The following is an 18,948-nucleotide window of genomic DNA, read 5'->3' as shown; positions in this document are numbered from 1 at the left end:
TTGTATAATTGTGTATATCCTGTCTATTTTTATCCAGTCATCTCTCGGACCAACTCTTTCTCACTCTTTTGGGAGCGAGTACTAGTGTGATCCTTGTAACATCAATTGTAATACAGAAAACAATACCCAAATTTGGAATCATGTTTGTTTATATGTCATCCATTGAAATAAGGCAAGGGCAAAGGACGTTTCTCTTCTCTCTTCCCTTTATCATTAAACCTAAAGCACATCGTGGGTCTATTGTTATATAATGAAATTAAACTACTTGCTGTTCTTTTCATTGTTCATTCTTTCTGTATTTGCAATTCATCATACGCCAGCCAATGATAAACGAGATGTGTTTGATCTTCATAATTCAGGCGGCTCAAAGACTACAACAGTAACAACAATAGCTCCTACAGCTACACCCACTTCATCACCAAAGCCCAGTCCACCTTATCCAGCACCATCTTCTAGCCCAGGTATGTTTTGTAGTATATGGTTCATTTCAATAATTCTAATGGCTCTTTTACTTGCTTTACAGTGGCAATATACGGAGGAAACTACATTACACCACAGAATGGTGTAGCGGCTGGTATCTTGATCGTCCTAGGCCTTTATCTCATGATCTTTGGCTTTCGCTCATTTCGATTGACGCTTGCTGTTTGCGGTTACATTACATTTGGTAAAAAAAAAAAAAAAGAAGACATAGTCTATTGCTTGATCTTATTCTTTTCCCTTTTGAAAGGTTTAATCACTTGGGTAGCCATGGCAAACAATCAACCTTACTACGGTTATATCAATAACGATGTCACTCTGATCGCAGTACCTGCAGGATTGGGCATACTGGGCGCCATCATTTACGCATTATTTTGGTCTATTTCTATTTATCTGATTGGCTCAATGGGTGGATTTGCATTGGCACTGTATATTTTATGCTGCAAAGAGAATCTGGTGATCACACAGGTAAACACTATTCGTATCATTACGCTGCTATCTGACTTGGTATATTAGGTGCCTGCTCGAGCTGCCCTCATGGTCTCACTTCCCGTTTTTTTCTCTTTCCTAACTTTCTTTGCAGAGCGCTATGTCTTGCTGTTTTCGTTTGCATTTGTTGGTTCCTATATCTTTATGATAGGCGTAGACTTTCTTGCACATACAGGGTATCTCGCTGGGGTCAAAAAGATACTCGATGGCAACCCTTATCATCAAGTAATCTATCAAATCAATAGTAAAGTTTTGGCCATCATTATTCTTATTCCAATCATTTGGTTGATTTCCTTTATCTGGCAATACACTTATAACAGAGACATGAAGTTTGGTGTTGTGTTCCAACCACAGACAGTCATTATAGAAGAAGAAAAGGTGATAGAGCCTGCTCCTCCTGCACCAGTAGTAGCAGCAGAGCCCGAGCCTGTGGTAGTGGAACAGACTATAAAGGAAACAAAGGCTCATTAAATCGAGCTCGTTTCAGAAAAGAAAAAAAAAATTAGCGGAAGCTAAATAACTCCTTTTATTTTTAAACAACCAATAAATTATATATAAATCTCTTTTTCTTCACATTCGATACACACACGCATACCGTTCAAGCTTTTCATATGCATGATATGCATCTTTAATCATGACAGGTTCCCTTCCCACAGATCCACAGCAAAAACCGAAAAAGAAGAAGGCGGCAAGAGCGTGTGTCCATTGTCAGAAGGTAACCCAAAAGAAACACTATGATCCACCACATTATATCTCCAACAGACAATATAGGCTCATCTGACTTGTGATGATTGTAATCTAAAAAGAAAGGGGGAAAATGATAAGTTAATAAATGATAATCATAGCTCGTCCGTGCCAAAGATGCATCAAAAGAGACCTAGCTAGTACTTGTACTGACGGAGTAAGAAAGAAAGCAAAGTACTTACAAGAAGGTAACATTGGAACAAAATAGAAACAGGAGAAACAGTCCAATAACCTTATTTAACCAGATGAAGAAAACATCTTTCATCATACACTACCTCAACAACAACAACAACAACAGCACCAGCAGTCATTCTATGAAGGTACTTGCATAATAACGACCTTACCTAATATCTCACTCTCTTTACAAAAAAAGTAGATCAAATTTTATCGTTCAGCAGTGGATTTAGCTCAACAACGCCGTTAGAATATTCCATGCTGACCAACATGCTTGGTTCGCCACACCAGTTTCTGGACTCTGCCTCATGCTCGTCGTCATCGTCGTCTACGATCGATCGAGACCCTGTATTACTTTATCCTGCGTCAAGAAAGACTCATTTTCCCAATGTGAAAAAACCATACAACTATGTTGAGGGGTACCATTATCTTATCAACTACGTGAGGGAAAGGTAAGTAAATCGGATCTAGAATGATGACGATGACTCATTTTTTTAATAGAATGGGCAGACAAGAACTCATGAGGATCAGTAAAGCACTTTCATTATTTAGACCGTCAATGATAGCTTCAATGATGAATTTGACAGAAGCCGATCTGATATTTACAGAAAGATGTCTGCAGAGAACGATGATGGTAACAAATTTCGGCTACCACGCAACACACAAATTAAAATCGCTAGGTTCATTATAGGAGTATGAAAAATTAGTTTCGTATTCTGGAACACCAACAGTCATTTGGAGAAGAACAGGAGAAATTGTGTTGGTTGGGAAAGAGTTTTCTCTGTTGACTCAGTGGTCTAAAGAAGCCTTGATGAACAAAAAGACTTATATCTTCGAGGTAAAATTACGATAGACTACATCGTTTGTGTTGACATTTATCTTTCTAGCTTATGAGCCATACATCAGCCATAGAGTATTGGGAGAAGTATGCTTTACATGCATTTGAGAACGCCAATTCAGCAGTTTACAGTACATGTATATTATTAAGCCCAACAAAACGACTTGTCCCTTGTACATTTTGTTTTACGATAAAACGCGACATCTTTGATCTCCCCAGCATTATCATTGGCAACGTAAGAACAAAAAAAAGCCATTATTTATTTTGCTGTGCTAATCTTTTTCTATTGTATACATGTAGTTTTTGCCTATCCTAAGCTAGCATTCTCCCAACTTTTCAAGTATTTTTATTCTCAATTTTTCATAATCTGAAAACTGTCTTATGTTTAACGATTGTTCAATATATTCTTTAGCTTCACTATATTCTTCCATATTATATAAAACTTCCGCCATGGTGGCAAGGACAACAGGGTGTCTGGGGTGTAATCTGATTGCTTCCTTTAACAAATTCTCTGCTTGTACGTATTCCTCCATGGCGCGATACGCATTAGCTAGACCAAACCTAATACACACATGCATTATATTTTCTGAATGAGTGATTTTTTTTTTCGTTTACCATCCGAGATAAGATCGTTTATTAGCCACCATACTCTTTGCAAAATGCTGCTTAGCGCCCAAATGATTCTCTTTTTCCCAATCTTCGTAACCGAGCAGAGCATGAGCATAAAAATGACTAGGGTTGACCTGGACCGCCTTCTTGAACCAATGTGCGGCCTCGCTTCCTTCTTTGACGCATTTTGTCCAGTTACCCATCACGATATAGGCTTCATAGAGGTGACATGGGTTACTCTTCATTTTGTATGCTAGAATGTTGAGTTCTTTATCCTTTTGTAAGTACCAGAGACAAGTGGAGTAATAAGGTGTGTATTCACAGTACCAAGGCGCAATACAAAATGACTGTCTAAAAAAGACGCGGGCCTGCCGTAGAGACCGTCAGCAAAAAAGTCATATCTTTAAGCTTTTAAGTTGGGGTTACCGTTTGATAATCAATGGCATCATAATATGCTTTTCCAATGATGCTCAAAATACGAGCCGAGTTGTACTGCCGGTCATCCAACTTTTGTAGTTCTAGAACAGCTTCTTCACAGCGATAGAATGACTGGTGGAGGTAACCATTGGCGATGATCCGTAGTAGTTGAACGACCTTGTTCATGCCCATGACGATATCTTGCATGGCTTCTCCTGGTATATTTTTGTGGTTCTTTGATAGAAATAAATGGCTTATGGATTGATTCTATAAAACAGAAGCCGTTAACACGAGTGCGTGGTACAGCTTAAAAGGGAAGGGCTAACCTTGGGTATAAACTTAAAAGATGTTAATCAAACTCTTCTTCATTCTTTAGTTTGTGACTATTACCTGTTCTGAGGATAAACGTCGTCTTTTGTTTGAACTCTCTGATTCGGATGAGTGCTTTCTTCTGCTAAGCCGTGGTGGGTGTGGTTGAATGGGCTCATGTGGTTCATGCGTCAGATCCATGTTTTCATCAAGCTGAGGCATATCCATATTAAGATGTATTGGCGTCTCAACTGGTGGCTTTTTATGTAATCCATGTTTGTTTTTATAATCTTCAAGCATTTTCATTTGTTGAATATCCTTTTCGACAGTATCGATCAGTCTGTCTCTGTTGATCTCTATAGAATTTCTATATGAACACAAATGATATATAACGGAGAGTAAGTATTTTGGGAAATCTATATATAAAATACGGCACACCTTTCAACTTGCTCATCCAAATCAGCAATTTTAGGCTTAAACTTGATAAGCGTCCTTAGTTGCTCAATACTGATCGTTTCAAACTCGGAATCACTGAGCCCTGGCATAGAGTATGTGTTCTTTTCGTACGGAGGATATTCATGAAAGACAAGACCGGGTGCATCAGCCGAAGGAAGGAGCGAGGAGTCTACTTGTTGATGTACAGACAGATCAAGCGTCTCTGAAAAGTCCTTAAAGATATCCTTGGGCAACTTTGCCTTACTGAAATTAACCACATCTGGAGCAATATCGCACAGTTTGGTATATGCTGATATCTTGTAAGGGTTTATGCGAAGACACTCCCAATATGATCTGGCAGCAGCTCGTATGTTGTCTAGTCCAACGTACAAATCGCCCAAGAGATTGTATAGTGATGATCTATTGGGTTTATGCTGACGCATCGTTAAACTGGTTAGCTCATTTCCCCAGTTCAGATCTTGTTCCAACGAGGGATCTTTCAAAGCCAATGAAAGAGCCTCTACACCTTCTTCCAAAAACACTCGTTTCTTGCTCTTGTCCTGCTCGATCTTGGCCAGTTCAAGGCAACTTTTGGCAAATAGATTTAATGAGGTCACAGAACGATCAGTCCGCAAGATCATGTAGGTGCCAGAGTAATCTAGTGTTCGAAAGAGACAGGTGGCATAAAGAAAACGATAGTAGCTGTGTTGGGTGTCAATGGCAAATAATCTTTCAGACAATAAGAGCGCATTATAGTAGTCACCGTCATCCAAATCGCGATTGATGAGGGTTAAAAGTACCCAAGATTCGACTGAACTATGCACTGTTTCATCCATTTCGTATTTGGAAAAAAGTAAAAAGTACCAAAAATCAACCTTAGTTGCCTCCATTTCGACTTCAGACGTGGTCAATGTTCTCTGAGCCGTGCTTTTTTATTCGTAGTTTTAATAGCAATAAAATGCAAAGTTTTCTATATTCTATGTCCCTTTCATAGTTTTCTAAGTGCACTGTTCTATTTTCTTTCGCTGCTTGAAGAACCTACAAAGCCAAGGGAATGAATCGTACCACATATTTCGTCTCCATTTCGGCAACTGTACGATAATTACAAGTGAATGATCTTGGCTTTTTATTGATCAAACTGACAACATAAAAAATAATTTTTTATTCCTTTTTATCTCTTTCTTGAAAAGAAAGAAATTAAACTGATAATTTCATAAATTCGTATTTAACTTGACGCCGTACATTGAAAAGGTTTGTTGACAGCATCATAGGCAGTGCCTGTAGCATCAACCTTCTCGTGGATTTCCTCGTGCGCGTAGTTGTTCACCTTGAGTTTGCCTGTTATTGAAGAGTATAGCTTTTCAAAAATTGCGGCAAGAATAGATATCTGCTTGGGAACAAACACAGCATATGCAACTCAAGCAACGCTCCAAGAGTTTAGAAAGTTCCAAACAGATCACAGGCAAAACAAAAATCTGTTGGCGGTAGAGTCCTTAGTTTGTTTATTCGAAAAGTTCATGGTTATTAGTAAAGAAGATGCATTAAAGCATGTTGCGGTTTTAGATAGTGGTGATCATAAATTCAATCAGTTTATGAAATATTCTTAAGTTGATTTTACGATCAGCTCGATGAGAATTACACAAATACCTATAAATGATGAAAGAACAACCTATGTTGAACATATTGTCCTAATAGTTAAATATTTTAGTAATATTACAGCCCTAATGCCTTTCACTTGGTAAATACATATTATATGTAAGCTGATACTGAGGATAACTTTAATAATCGAGTTTAGGTGTGGGAGAAAGGACAGAGAGTCAGCTACAAGCATTTTTTTCGTTACTCAAGAAAAAATCCCTACAACTCTCTTAGATAGAATAGGTGTCAATAATAAAAAATTCCCTTGCATGGTCATTGAGTCATCTGGGTAAGAACTAAATGATCTTATGTCATTAACAGAGAAGATGCTTAATCCCTTTTACACAGATTAAAAGTAACTACTGATATAAATCATTTACTTGAAGATTCCATCAAGAATGTCAAAAGTGCTACAGATGCTTTGAAGGACATCATATGCAGATTTTCTAATGTAAGCATGAACACAGTCAAGCTAGCTAATGTGTATTTTGGTCAATAGACCAAAGGAAGAGGAATATATGCTATGATCTTTTTATTAAAGCCAATAAAGCCAATAAAAGAAATACAATGTCCTATTATTTGATCTTGATGAACGTGGCCTTGGTAAGGAGTGGGTGGGCGGGTGATATCCTTTCTTAGCTTTATCCAGCCATCTCATTAAATTTTCAGAGAATGGTACCTTCAGCACTGTATAAAATGTTGCACATATACAAGCATACAGGCATTTTAAAAGACAGCAGTAGGCAAAATTAAGCAGAGGCTTTTTTTTTGAAAGGAGGTGGAGCCTTAAACTTTGATAGACTTTTCTATATAAGGAATTACGCGTTGGTCACACAATGGAAAACAAGAACAAAAAAAAGACCTCAGCTAAAAAGCGTATAATACATCACATAATGACTGTGTTACTGAGGCGATTCTGACAACAATGCGATAAATGCAGAATAGGAAAGAGAAAGACAGGCAAAAATAAGAGGGATAAGTTGCATATTTATTGATTGCATGCTGAAAATAAATAGCTGCTCTCTTTTTTTTTTTCTTGCAGATGAAAGATATTGTGATCCAGTATCCACTGTTAAAATGAAATCAAACCTTTTTAAAAAAGGCAATTTTGATAAATGTGATGTTCTTTTACTTTTACAAGTTACATTTAATCCAATAGCAAAACAATGGCTGTGCTTCGTTTAGAATAACAGAGGTATTTTTATCATTGGACAAACTCTATTTTATTTGGCCGCTACATGAAACACCAGCTGTTGTAATTCACTCATTGATATGAGCGATTTTGTAGCTTTTAGCTAATCAATGAGGGCAATGAAAGAGTCATATTTACCTTATTTAACCGCTTATATAAATAAACATAATATAAATACCTTCTAATTATCTATCTTATCCTTGTCACTTTTATCCTTCTCTTCTCCTTCGGTCTATGAGCTCAGAAAAAGTGGTCTTCAAGGAAGAGCGGCCCACTGCTGTTCAATTTTCCGAAATTCAAGTACACCATAGCGATCAGGAAGTGATTGATACAGCCAAAAAGCGATTGAGACGGGCATCAACTTCAGGCAGTCAAGCTATTATTGCCTATAGAACGCTTTCTATCACAGTTTCAGAAAATCAAGCAAAGGGTGTCACAAAGTCTAAAAAGTCGCAAAAGGATTTAGCAGAAGGTAAAATAATATATACTATTGTGTAGTTGCGAAGAAAGCTCAGACATATCATTTATAGATTTATCCAATGTTAGTTATCATAAGCTCTCCATTACAGAACTTGAGCAACAGTACAGAACAAGTGCTGTAAGAGGCCTTGGATTAGACCAGATAGCTTCACGAGTTAAAGAACATGGCAAAAACGCAATTTCACCTCCTCCCAATAACTGGTTCAAGAAGGTCTATGACTACTTCTTTGGCGGTTTCTGTCCTTTGTTATGGATCGCAAGTATTATTTGCTGGTAAGATCAAAAGAGGGTAAAGTTGACTTTTTGCTGACAAAACTTTATCATTAGGATTTCTTGGAGACCTCTTGGCGATCCTAACCCTGCCCCACTCAACTTGACACTTGCTATAATTCTTATGGCTGTTGTATTCATTCAAGCTTTCTTCAACGCCTGGCAAGACTGGTCAACGACCCGAGTGATGGATTCGATCAATAACATGCTTCCTACACAATGTTTGGTTGTTCGTGACGGCAAGATCATTACTATCGACGCTGCTGAACTTGTACCTGGCGATGTGGTTCATTTAAAGATGGGTAACAAGGTGCCTGCTGACTTACGACTGATCCAAGTGTCTGACGACTTGAAATTTGACCGATCTGTTCTGACTGGTGAATCAGATCCTATTCCTGGTACTATCGAAGACACAGACGACAACGTTCTTGAAACGCATAATGTAGCCATGATGGGCACACACGTTCTGAACGGTTCTGGTATTGGTGTGGTCGTTTCGACTGGTGATAATACGCTCATGGGAAGAATTGCATGCTTATCTTCAAATAACAAAAGTACTCGTACAACGTTACAGATTGAAATCTTCCGGTTCGTCATGATCATTGCTTCATTAGCCATCACCGTCGGTCTTGTTTGCTTAATCACATGGCTTGCTTGGTTACGTCGTGACTACCCAGATTTCCTTACCCCCTCTGCTGCCTTGGTCGCCATCATCAGTGTCTTAGTCGCCTTTGTACCTGAAGGCATGCCAGTAGCCGTGACGCTGTGTCTGACGATCATTGCCCGTCGTATGCAAAAGAACAACATTGTCTGCAAGGTCCTGACAACGGTCGAAACTCTTGGTAGTGTGAATGTGCTTTGCTCGGACAAGACAGGAACATTGACTGAAAACAAGATGTTCGTCTCGGATGCATCCATTGGTCGGGAAACATTTACCTCTGAGACCTGCAACCAAATTTGCTCAAGCGGCAGCGACGTCGAACTGGCTCCTCAGCTGACTTTGCTCCAACTGACGGCTGCACTCTGTAACGGATCCCATTTCGATTCTGAAACAGCACACTTGGATATTCGTCAACGTGTTGTCTTTGGCGATGCCACGGATAGTGCCATCTTACGATTTGCTGAAGGAATGAATCCTGCTGTTGCCACAGTCGAGACGATGCGTGCAGATACGGAAAAAGTGTTTGAGATTCCGTTCAACTCAAAGAACAAGTGGATGCTCACGATTGTTCGACCTCTCAAGGACACCATGGCCCGATCACTCTCATCACGTAGTTCACCAGTGACGACCAAGGACTGGGTCTTGTTCTGTAAGGGTGCTCCTGATATTATCCTCAAGCGATGCTCAAAAATATTGCTGCCTGACGGATATGAAGCTGACTTGACTGACAAACGTACAGAAACTCTACTGAATATCCAAGCCAAGTGGGCCCATGAGGGTAAGCGTGTGCTCTTGCTTACACGTCGTGTGATTAAGGCTGAAGATACCACGGATAACGCAGCCGGTACATCCAGCTTTGCTACTTGGGCTTCCAACATGAACACAGATCTTGTCGTCATCGGCATGGTTGCCATTGTTGATCCTCCTCGTCCTGAAAGTGCAGAGACGGTCGAGGTCTGCAGAAGAGCTGGTGTTCGTTTCTTTATGGTCACAGGTGATTTCCCTACAACTGCTGCTGCCATCGCTCGTCAGATTGGTATCTTTACAACCGAATATCCTCATACGATTGCAGATCTTGATCCAGCCAAAAAAATGGAGGAAATTCCAAAGTATGTGACCAAGAGTATCGACATTCGTCAAGTCAAGGACATCGAGTCTCAGTCGAACAGTACATTGGACCATAAGATGGATGATTCGAGTTATAAATCGCTCTTGCTCTCTGGTTCAGATATGATCACTCTTAACGATGCTCAATGGGAGCAAGTCTGTCAGTATGAAGAAATAGTCTTTGCCCGTACTTCACCTGATCAGAAGCTTCGTATCATTAAGGAATTCCAGAAACGCGAAAATGTGGTAGCCATGACGGGCGATGGTGTGAATGATGCTCCTTCCCTCAAAGCAGCTGATATTGGTATTGCCATGGGAGGTGGCAGTGATGTCGCAATGGAAGCAGCTGATATGATCTTGCTTGACAAATTCTCTAGTATCGTTGCTGCCATTGAAAACGGACGTCTTGTATTTGACAACTTGAAAAAGGTCATTATCTATTTGCTTCCCGCTGGTTCCTGGTCTGAACTCTGGCCTGTGATTGTCAATATCTACATGGGTGGCCCTCAAACTCTCTCATCTTTCCAGATGATCGTCATCTGTGTCCTCAACGACGTGTTTCCTTCGATGTCTCTGATGATGGAAAAACCTGAAGCAGGTCTCTTGTCTCGCCCGCCTCGAAACCCTAAAAAGGATCGCTTGGTCAACTTTAATCTGCTCCTTCAGGCATATGGATTTATTGGTCTCATGGAAATGCTCTCTTCAATGTTTATGTTCTTTTATTACATGTCTGAACAAGGCATTCCTCCAAGCAAGGTGTTTATGTCCTTTACAAACTTGACTACAGACGGATACATGGGCTACACGTCACAACAGCTCAACGAATTCATCAATGTGGGCCAGTCAATTTACTATATTAACTTGATCATCTGTCAATGGGGTAATGCACTTTCTTCTCGAACAAGAAGACTCTCGCTTTTCCAGGCCAACCCATTCTTTGGCTATAACAAGAACTGGTACATCTTTGGTGCCATGCTCATCTCTTTGGTCATTGCCTTTATTATTCTGTATATCCCCGGTATTCAAAATGTGCTTTTGACGCGTCCTGTGCCTGTGAAGTACTGGTTTATTCCATTTGGATGGGCAGCGATGATTTTTACGCTTGATGAGATAAGAAAGCTCTTAATTAGAAGTTTCCCCAAGGGCCCTATCGCCAAACTTGCTTGGTAACAATCTTTGTATACATATACCACATTTATCACTTGTCATTTATTTGTATAAAAACTATTAATAAAAACCGCTATATAATTTATTGGCTCCCATCAATGAAATACAGTCTGTATAGTAAAAGAGTTTCTGTGTCTTGGTTTATCATAGAATAATTGCTAAAGGCATTTGTTCAGTATAAGTTTTTACAATTTTTTAGGCCAACTAAGGCTATAGTGTGCCACAAAGTTACTCAAATTTCTTTTGAAGAAAAGATGTACGCTGCAATTTTCTTTAGACTTTAAGCGAGCTTTAATTGATCTAAACAGTAAAGTTATGAAGGAGAATGAGTGATAGCCTTTTCCTGTTGGCTTATCCTCTGGGTTAATTGATTAAAATAACAAAACTTTATATGGGATAACACCAATCAAATAAATAAAATATGAAAGTGAGCTGGGAAGCGGCGGTATGCAATATTACGTTGCTCAGGCAAGTTTATTTATATTATGATCGTCCTGATTCTTCTTGTAATGGTGGTGAAACAGTAGTAGGAGTATGCTCAACTCTGTCCTCTGCTAGTCTTGCCTCTAGTTCATCCTCTTCATTTCTTTGCGGCGAATCTCTATGGTGATATTGGTCGACAATGACTTCTGCGTCATTGTATTCGTCATCACTATATCCACTCATCAGACCACGTTCTTCGTCTTGTCCTAACTGGATACCTCCTTGTCTTGTGACCAAAGGAAAGCTGAATCGATTAGGTATGAGCCTATTTGCTCTTTTCAAGAGAAAGCACATGCCTACAACTAAACATATTAATATAATATTCTATGCATAAAACGATATGAGCAACTGTCTCTTTCTTTTTCTCTTTTTTTGTGTGTACCAAGAATATAGTGACGGGCCAGTCGATATCATCAGGATACTGATTAGGTGCTATGTATAGAAATGTTAACTATGCAATGTTTAAAGGAATTAATTATGCTCTCATTTACCAGACATCTTATAAAAAAGTAAAAGAAAAAGAAAAAGATTATGCACTTTTTGAATGTCAGCCATTTTCCTTTATTTTTGTGTCAAGATCATTTATTGAAAAGTAAGCTCTCCTGCCACAGGTCTAAATACGTTTGTCTTTATCCTGTTTGGATTAATAGGTCGATCAGGAACAGGGCCAAATCTTGAAGGCGGCCATAGGATATATTTTGCTTTAGCGTGAATCAGCCCTATTGGTACCTATATAGACACATACAGATTAATAAAAAAAAAAAGCAATCTATTGCCAAAGATACACTTTACAGGTCCAAATGAATTACTATCTTTTGAATGAAATGCCTCATCACCTTCCACCCAACAGTGACCTGCAGGGATGGGCACTTCTTCATCTTTTCTTAAAGGCTGAACCATATCACCAGGTAATGCAATAATTCTTTTTGTTATTATACGCTTAGGATCAGTCGGCGATCTATAAAAAGTATACATATAAGATCCATTAAACTCCTCCTCCTTCCAGCTTTACGTCAATAATACTACTTCGCCTCGCTTAAATTTGTGTTTGGCTGCAGACCACTTTTCTAACAAGATAATATCTTTTGACATCATGTTGGAATCAGGATTGAATGTAGGCTACAAAATACAATAAGCACACCTTTCCTTTTTCTTTTTTCTAAATTACCTGCATCGAACGTCCTGATACTCTTGCATAACTGTATCCGTGATCAACAAAGAATATAGCTACCGGTATCCATGGTAATGCCGATAGAAAGGCGCCAAAATAAGGGTTAGATCTCAATCTTGTAAATGGCATGCTTATATATAAAAAAGGGATCCAAGTTCATAGACAACATGCAACAAGCCACAAAAAATTAAAGACAAATAAGCGGCCGCGCCCCCTTCCCTTCTTTTTCAGTAATGTCATTTATTCTTCGCACATCAACTACCAAAGCTGCCTTGTGCGTTACTCAGGTTATTAAAGTAAGACCCAATGCATCAAAAGAAAAGAGAGGGAATGTATTAAATGGCCAACGGATATATAGCGATCAGCTCATAAGAAGGCAAATATTCAAGTGAGGTTAACTCAACCCGTTGACGGGTTAGGACTTCGAGGTACAATATATACATCATTATGTTTACATGCATTAATTCAATATGTGTATAATAGGCCAAGTTGTGAGCGTGCGACGTAAGCTATAATATACATTGACAACGTACATGTGTATTTATATGTATATATATAGCTGGTTTAATGCGTAACTTTTTGTTTCCTGCCAAAAAAGCAACTTATATTAGCAAGGATTATAATCCTGAACAAGAGGAGGAAGTAATTGACAATGCTCAACTAGAACAGGAAAAAGAAGAGGCATTAAAGAGAAGAGAGATGGCTACAAAGAAGGATGAAGAGCTATTACATAATTTAAAGGGTGTGTATGAAATCAAGTTTAGTAGAGCAGTTATACCAGGCAGTGAAAATACGTTTGGATCAGTTACAGTGGAGGATATTGTTCATAAATTGAAAGCAGAGTATGATATTACTGTCGACAAATCAAATATTCACGTAAAGACTGAGGGTGGACGTATCAAGGCTTTGGGTCCTCATTTGGTTACCCTTCATGTTGGTCAGCAAATCACAGAAATTACTGTGAAGGTTGAACCGACAGCATAGATACAAAATAGAATAAACTCCGTGTATACAATGTTTCCAGAAAGTAAAGTTGCACCAAGTATGGACTGATGTTGCACTGGTTCAAGAGTGCATGTTGCGAAATCTAAAAATGAATATTGCCATCCTGACAAACCAGATGTCGCATGGCCAGGAAGTGCTATTCCATAAGCCTTGGTATTCATTGGCATCTTTGAGGGATATAGAATTGCATCAGTGCACTCCCCAGTTTCTTCTTATCACAATTGTATCAGAAATTTTGTCATAATGAGCATCCAATTTTTATATAAAGATGGGAAGGAAGCTGCAGTCGACGAATCTGGCAGACCCGAGCCTATGGATTACGTTGTTGATGAGAAGCAGTATCGCCTCGAGACATTAAGCCCTTATACACAGTGTTTGTCCAAATTATCTCAAGAAGAAAGCGGCAAGCGAGTGGCCATACATATAGAAGATGGCGCAAAGGCTGACACCGACATTGCAATGAGAGAAAATTTCTCCAAGCGTAACTATACGCTCTACATAGATCAGGACAAAGCGAGGTCCTTTAAACCCTTGCTTGAGAAATGCCTGAGTGTTTTTGCTGCAGCGAACCAGTTGGCATCCACTTTCTTGCAGCACAAAGATGGGTTAATCAGTATGAGGGTGTCCCTGATGGCATCTTCGAGAAATATCGGAAGACTTAGTCGCCCATGTCTTCTCGATGAGGAGCATAAAAGGACCGTGCTAGCTTTCATGGATGAGAATCGATCAGCCGTTTGGGAGCAGGTAATGGAGCAACTGGGGCAGACATTTGTAGGGCTCAAAGTATTAAAGAGCACTTTACATGATTTTGTGAGGAAACACTGCAATCTATCTCTTAAAAAAGCTCAGGTAAATAGCAAATAAGTATTAGATTAGATGTCACCTAATTAATTTATATTTTTGAAACAAAAGAAATATCACGAAAATCATAGTTTATAGGCCCCCTATCGCATCTGAAGTGAAGATCTATGAAACAGAAACGTTACTTCTTGACCAAAACGAGATAAATAAATTCGACTGCAGAGTGCAACCAGTACAAAGCGCTGTAACCAGCAATGGAATAAGCACATCAAAGAATAAATACACAAATCAAATATCCGACGATAGCCCCTTAACAATGAAAATGAAGGATTTTATGTCATTCACTAACAGGTATTTGCAAGTTTGGATAATCTTTATGAGATCATTTTGATCCGATTTAAACGCTCTCAGCCTTTTCTTCATTATAAAAACTGTGAGTTTCGTCTTGGAGTTTAATCATTAATAGATAAGAGGATTAGTATAATAAAAGCATGGCAGACAGCCAGGTCGGATCAGGGTTAGGGCAGGATTTTGAGGTTATCTTCAATTTTAATAAAAGCACTATGGATATTCCGGTTGTAGAACAGATCTTGAACTCTTCATTGACTACACTGCAACTGACCGCCAAACACTTATCATCAGAAGTATTATCTGCTTACTTATGTGCCACTCTAGAATTACACAACTTGACTATTGAGACTAGCTATTGGTTTGGTGACCCATCCTCGCTTGTAGTAGATATGCCTAAAACCAAGTCCAATCATTTGAAAATATACATTGGTATCAGCTTATCCATTATGAATAGGTTACACAGCTCGATGAAAGAAGCACTTGATAAACCAGTTCTTTTAGATATCCTCTCAAAAAAGTCGAGTCAAAAGCAAGTTTTGGCAAACTCTACTTTGTCAAATCAGGTTGAAGAGATTGCTATGGCAACCAACAAGAAACACGGATATAAATTTGCTATTAATTGTACGTTTATTGACTTTATCAGTATATAATTTAACAAGATTCGTGTTCTTGAAAGGGATCCATTGTCCTTGTAATAAAAGTTAATATGTCATAAAGAGCATTTATTCTACATCTTTTTCAAATGAGCTTAATGTAAACCCAAGTTTTTAGTAGTAAAACATGTACCCTTGGAAACATATCAAGATGTGACTGATAGACAAAATCAGAAATGCAAATGTTTTTTATTAAAGTAATAATCAAAATAGTGAAAGTGGCTGCAATAAGCATGAGTCTTCTCTAAAGGTCTGTGTATAATCTCTCTCATGTATGCCTTGCTAATTTCAAAAAATATTTCTTGTTGGTGTAAATGTCAGCTTGAACGTTTAATTTTATTTAAAAAAGCACGGTTAGTTCATCTGAGTATCTTCGCCTGCTACGCCCATGTAAGAGTCCATATCAGCGTCTAGGTCCTGTTGACTAGGTTTAGGACGATTTTCCCTTCTACCGCTACCACCACCACGCGTAGGGCGACGGGTGTTATTACCTCTTGGTCTAGCGTTACTTGGTGCTGAAACAGAAGAAATGATGGATGCGGTTGTAATGCGCATAGGACGACCTAAAAGAAATGAATTAACAACAAATACTTTTAAAGATAAGATCAACTTACCATCTAACTGAACATTGTTGTATGTCACACGGGCACGTTCAGCATCATTAGCATTAACAAACACCACATCGGCAATACCGGCAGATTTACCATTGGGACCAATATGAAGAAAAGCTCTCTTTAATTTACCAATTTGTCCAAAGAGATCCTAAAATGATCATTAGCCTCTATACTTTTTTCCATATCATATATATCTACTTACATAAAGATCTTTTTCTGTAACATTATAATGCAGGTTGGAAACAACCAAGCTATTACTACGCGAAGGAGCACTGGATCTAGGAGGAGGGACGTTGCTTCTAGTAGGAGGTGCGTTGGTTCGTCTAGGTCTGTTGTATGGCTTTTGATTTCGAATTGAAATATAAGCGCAACGAATGATGGATAATTAGGATACCAGTTCTTTTCAAAGGTAAAAAATAAAAAAAAATAAAAAAATTCCACAAAGAAGTATGTTGAAGAAAAGCAGAGAAAAAAAAAAAGCAAAAAAAAAAGAGTCCAGTAGTTGTGTATGACACACGACGCTATGAGTTCATCATCATTTCCATTGATCCCATTTTTTCTCAGTCTATCACTGGGCCTATTTTTTTTTCTCTCTGTACTTGATGCTTCTTTCCTTTTCTTCTTTTCGAATCAACACTTTTTTTCTCTTCCTCCTTTTCTTCACTTTCTCCTTTTTTACATCTGGAGAAAATAACAAAAGGATTGGTTCCCATCAAGAGAGAGTCATACGGAGAAAGGAAGGGAGAAAAAAGGGAATAGTGTTTGTGCGTGTGGTGTGGAAAATAGTATATAAAAAGCAAATAATAAAAGTTGATTAACATACCGAAGATGATGGACGAGTACCACGGCGTTTGTTGATTCCACCTCTGCTGCTAGTGGTGCTGCGTTGAGTACGTTTGCGGTTTTGTGAGATGACATCATCAAGAGCCATATCAAGTGCGCCGGGATTATTCATTTTAATAGCTTTAATTTAAAACAAGAAGAGCAAAAAGTGAAAAAAAAAGCGCTACGAATGTATGAGAAAGTTGGACTCAGTTAAATCATCTCAGAATTTTTTGATTGGATAAGATAATGATGACGTCAGCATTTTTTTGAGGGCCAATCAAAGTGACTGTAAGGTGGCTTGATCACTACCAGAGGTTGATTCTCTTTTTGAGAAGGATGTTTTGATATAATGCTGTAGCTTAACTTGACATAAGACATTAGGATGGATTGAATATTTAAAGCAGCATTTATATCCCTTGATCATACATATTATTACTCGCTAAAATTAATATTTTGATCATCTGCATTGCACTGACGATATCACGATCATTTACAGCTAAGCACAATCTGCAATGCTTCAACTGGCAAATAACCAGAGGATAGCCTTTGCATGCAATTTAGTACAGTGCTTCTAAGAAGCAAAGTCGCAGCCAATCAAAATCAACATCTTTTGCCAATGAAAAATGATGCCACAGGTGAATCAAAATTGAAGTCACTGGCCAATCAAAATCAATTTCGCTTTTTCAGAAATGGAAGTCGTTTGCCTTGGCACACCTTTTTTTATATGAAGATGGACATGGAAATGTTGATGAGAATGGTGTTCCTGAACCGATGGAGTACATTGTTGATCAGAATAAGTTTATTGCTGAAACCATTGCCACTCATACTGATTACTTGGAAAATGCAGTTTCAGATGAGTCTTCTTCGACTTGTCCAATATTGGTAGAGAAGTCAAAAGATGAAGATGTCCATATGAAGGAGGCGAACACAAAACGGGACTACGTGCGTTATACAGTCCAGGATAAGGCCAGATTTTTCGATCTGAAGATTGAAAAGTGCCTGAGTGCATCAGCTGCAGCAAAACAGTTAGGTATTCACATTCGAACAACACAGAGATGAGTTAAGCAGTACAATAAGTGCCCTGACAACATTTTTGACAGTTGTAACAGAGTAGGTCATAAGTGTATTCTTACAGATGAGCATAAAAGATCTATTATCAATTTCATTGATGCTAATTCCTCTGCCGCTGTTGTTGAAGTGACCGAATATTTATTGAAACAGTTTCATGATCTTAAAGTTTCTCACAGCACAGTTTATAATTTTATGAGACGTGAATGCAACCTTTCGTTGAAAAAAGCCGATTTCCATTCTATTGAAAGAAATAGTCCAGCAAAGATTGAGGAACGATACAATTGGGTTTGTTAATGGGAAAAGACAGACATGAGCTTTCTAGCAAATTGTGTGTTTCTTGACAAGTCTGCTTTTGATATCAACATGAAGCGTTCGAGAGCTTGGTCTACAAAAGGTACTCGTGCTATTGTTACCGACCTACAACGGGAGCAAACACAACGTCTATACTGGGTGCTATCTCTGCTACAGGTTTGATCGTAGTCGGCGTAAAAAAACCAAGACCAGTTAAGAAGAGAAAAGTTGATGGATATATAAGCTCAGGAACCGTAACAAGTCACTACATTAGCTTCCTAAAAACGACTCTTGACAAAATGGACAAATATCCACATATGAAAGGTCATTATATAGTGATGGATAATGCATCCATTCATAAGCATGAGAACATAAAGAAATATATTGAATATCGAGGATATAAATGTGTGTATCTTCCTACTTACTCTCCTGAGCTTAACCCAATAGAACAGTTCTGGGCAGTGGCGAAAAGTAAGGTAAAGCGCCATAGGCTTTTGCAGGAAGACACTTTATCAAAAGTGTGGAGAAAAGTCACTTCAAAGGTTTCGTTTCACATTCTTACAAGTGCTGGGATAATTGTCGAAACAAAGAACCTATGTAATGGCCATAACGACTTTATCAAAAGTCAATAATGCAATGGTAAACAAACAACAACAACAACAAAAAAATAAAAAAA

The 18,948-nt window shown here is 38.5% G+C and overlaps 9 protein-coding genes across 9 annotated transcripts; 5 read left to right on the top strand and 4 right to left on the bottom strand.

Moving 5' to 3' along the window:
* Positions 1 to 250: 250 nt before the first annotated feature.
* Positions 251 to 1,437, top strand: RHIMIDRAFT_237778 (uncharacterized protein; the record flags this gene model as incomplete). The annotated part of the gene is made up of 4 exons (XM_023608817.1): positions 251 to 461; positions 524 to 664; positions 728 to 945; positions 994 to 1,437. The coding sequence occupies 4 exons, from the start codon at positions 251 to 253 to the stop codon at positions 1,435 to 1,437; spliced, it is 1,014 nt and encodes a 337-aa protein (XP_023465667.1).
* Positions 1,438 to 1,600: 163 nt separating this feature from the next.
* On the top strand, positions 1,601 to 3,043 carry RHIMIDRAFT_287737 (uncharacterized protein; the record flags this gene model as incomplete). Its single annotated transcript, XM_023613500.1, has 8 exons — positions 1,601 to 1,681; positions 1,738 to 1,759; positions 1,812 to 1,898; positions 2,087 to 2,336; positions 2,386 to 2,518; positions 2,576 to 2,722; positions 2,772 to 2,957; positions 3,023 to 3,043. The coding sequence occupies 8 exons, from the start codon at positions 1,601 to 1,603 to the stop codon at positions 3,041 to 3,043; spliced, it is 927 nt and encodes a 308-aa protein (XP_023465666.1).
* Positions 3,040 to 5,328, bottom strand: RHIMIDRAFT_237776 (TPR-like protein; the record flags this gene model as incomplete). The annotated part of the gene is made up of 6 exons (XM_023608816.1): positions 3,040 to 3,283; positions 3,338 to 3,699; positions 3,758 to 4,015; positions 4,075 to 4,086; positions 4,139 to 4,424; positions 4,496 to 5,328. 6 exons carry the CDS (start codon positions 5,326 to 5,328, stop codon positions 3,040 to 3,042), a joined length of 1,995 nt encoding a protein of 664 aa, XP_023465665.1.
* Positions 5,329 to 7,556: 2,228 nt separating this feature from the next.
* Positions 7,557 to 11,010, top strand: RHIMIDRAFT_251771 (calcium ATPase; the record flags this gene model as incomplete). The annotated part of the gene is made up of 3 exons (XM_023610881.1): positions 7,557 to 7,794; positions 7,853 to 8,075; positions 8,130 to 11,010. The coding sequence occupies 3 exons, from the start codon at positions 7,557 to 7,559 to the stop codon at positions 11,008 to 11,010; spliced, it is 3,342 nt and encodes a 1,113-aa protein (XP_023465664.1).
* Positions 11,011 to 11,490: 480 nt separating this feature from the next.
* Positions 11,491 to 11,988, bottom strand: RHIMIDRAFT_237774 (uncharacterized protein; the record flags this gene model as incomplete). The annotated part of the gene is made up of 3 exons (XM_023608815.1): positions 11,491 to 11,814; positions 11,873 to 11,922; positions 11,982 to 11,988. The coding sequence occupies 3 exons, from the start codon at positions 11,986 to 11,988 to the stop codon at positions 11,491 to 11,493; spliced, it is 381 nt and encodes a 126-aa protein (XP_023465663.1).
* Positions 11,989 to 12,032: 44 nt separating this feature from the next.
* Positions 12,033 to 12,829, bottom strand: RHIMIDRAFT_138141 (LexA/Signal peptidase). The gene is made up of 4 exons (XM_023605652.1): positions 12,659 to 12,829; positions 12,503 to 12,609; positions 12,283 to 12,448; positions 12,033 to 12,219 (listed from the first exon to the last, which is right to left on the bottom strand). Exons 1-4 carry the CDS (start codon positions 12,788 to 12,790, stop codon positions 12,073 to 12,075), a joined length of 552 nt encoding a protein of 183 aa, XP_023465662.1. The 5' UTR covers positions 12,791 to 12,829; the 3' UTR covers positions 12,033 to 12,072.
* Position 12,830: 1 nt separating this feature from the next.
* Positions 12,831 to 13,705, top strand: RHIMIDRAFT_138134 (uncharacterized protein). The gene is made up of 4 exons (XM_023605651.1): positions 12,831 to 12,957; positions 13,020 to 13,089; positions 13,145 to 13,165; positions 13,221 to 13,705. Exons 1-4 carry the CDS (start codon positions 12,895 to 12,897, stop codon positions 13,643 to 13,645), a joined length of 579 nt encoding a protein of 192 aa, XP_023465661.1. The 5' UTR covers positions 12,831 to 12,894; the 3' UTR covers positions 13,646 to 13,705.
* Positions 13,706 to 14,945: 1,240 nt separating this feature from the next.
* RHIMIDRAFT_292137 (uncharacterized protein) lies at positions 14,946 to 15,468 on the top strand (the record flags this gene model as incomplete). Its single annotated transcript, XM_023613871.1, has 1 exon — positions 14,946 to 15,468. The coding sequence occupies exon 1, from the start codon at positions 14,959 to 14,961 to the stop codon at positions 15,466 to 15,468; it is 510 nt and encodes a 169-aa protein (XP_023465660.1). The 5' UTR covers positions 14,946 to 14,958.
* Positions 15,469 to 15,602: 134 nt separating this feature from the next.
* RHIMIDRAFT_283656 (RNA-binding domain-containing protein) lies at positions 15,603 to 17,155 on the bottom strand. The gene is made up of 4 exons (XM_023613140.1): positions 16,909 to 17,155; positions 16,288 to 16,425; positions 16,086 to 16,233; positions 15,603 to 16,034 (listed from the first exon to the last, which is right to left on the bottom strand). The coding sequence occupies exons 1-4, from the start codon at positions 17,038 to 17,040 to the stop codon at positions 15,826 to 15,828; spliced, it is 627 nt and encodes a 208-aa protein (XP_023465659.1). The 5' UTR covers positions 17,041 to 17,155; the 3' UTR covers positions 15,603 to 15,825.
* Between the last annotated feature and the right edge of the window lie 1,793 nt (positions 17,156 to 18,948).

Source organism: Rhizopus microsporus, assembly GCF_002708625.1.
Source record: "Rhizopus microsporus ATCC 52813 unplaced genomic scaffold scaffold_9, whole genome shotgun sequence".
Lineage (NCBI taxonomy): Eukaryota > Fungi > Mucoromycota > Mucoromycetes > Mucorales > Rhizopodaceae > Rhizopus > Rhizopus microsporus.
Note: the sequence above shows the minus strand (reverse complement) of the source record. Positions and strands in the feature narration are given on the sequence as shown.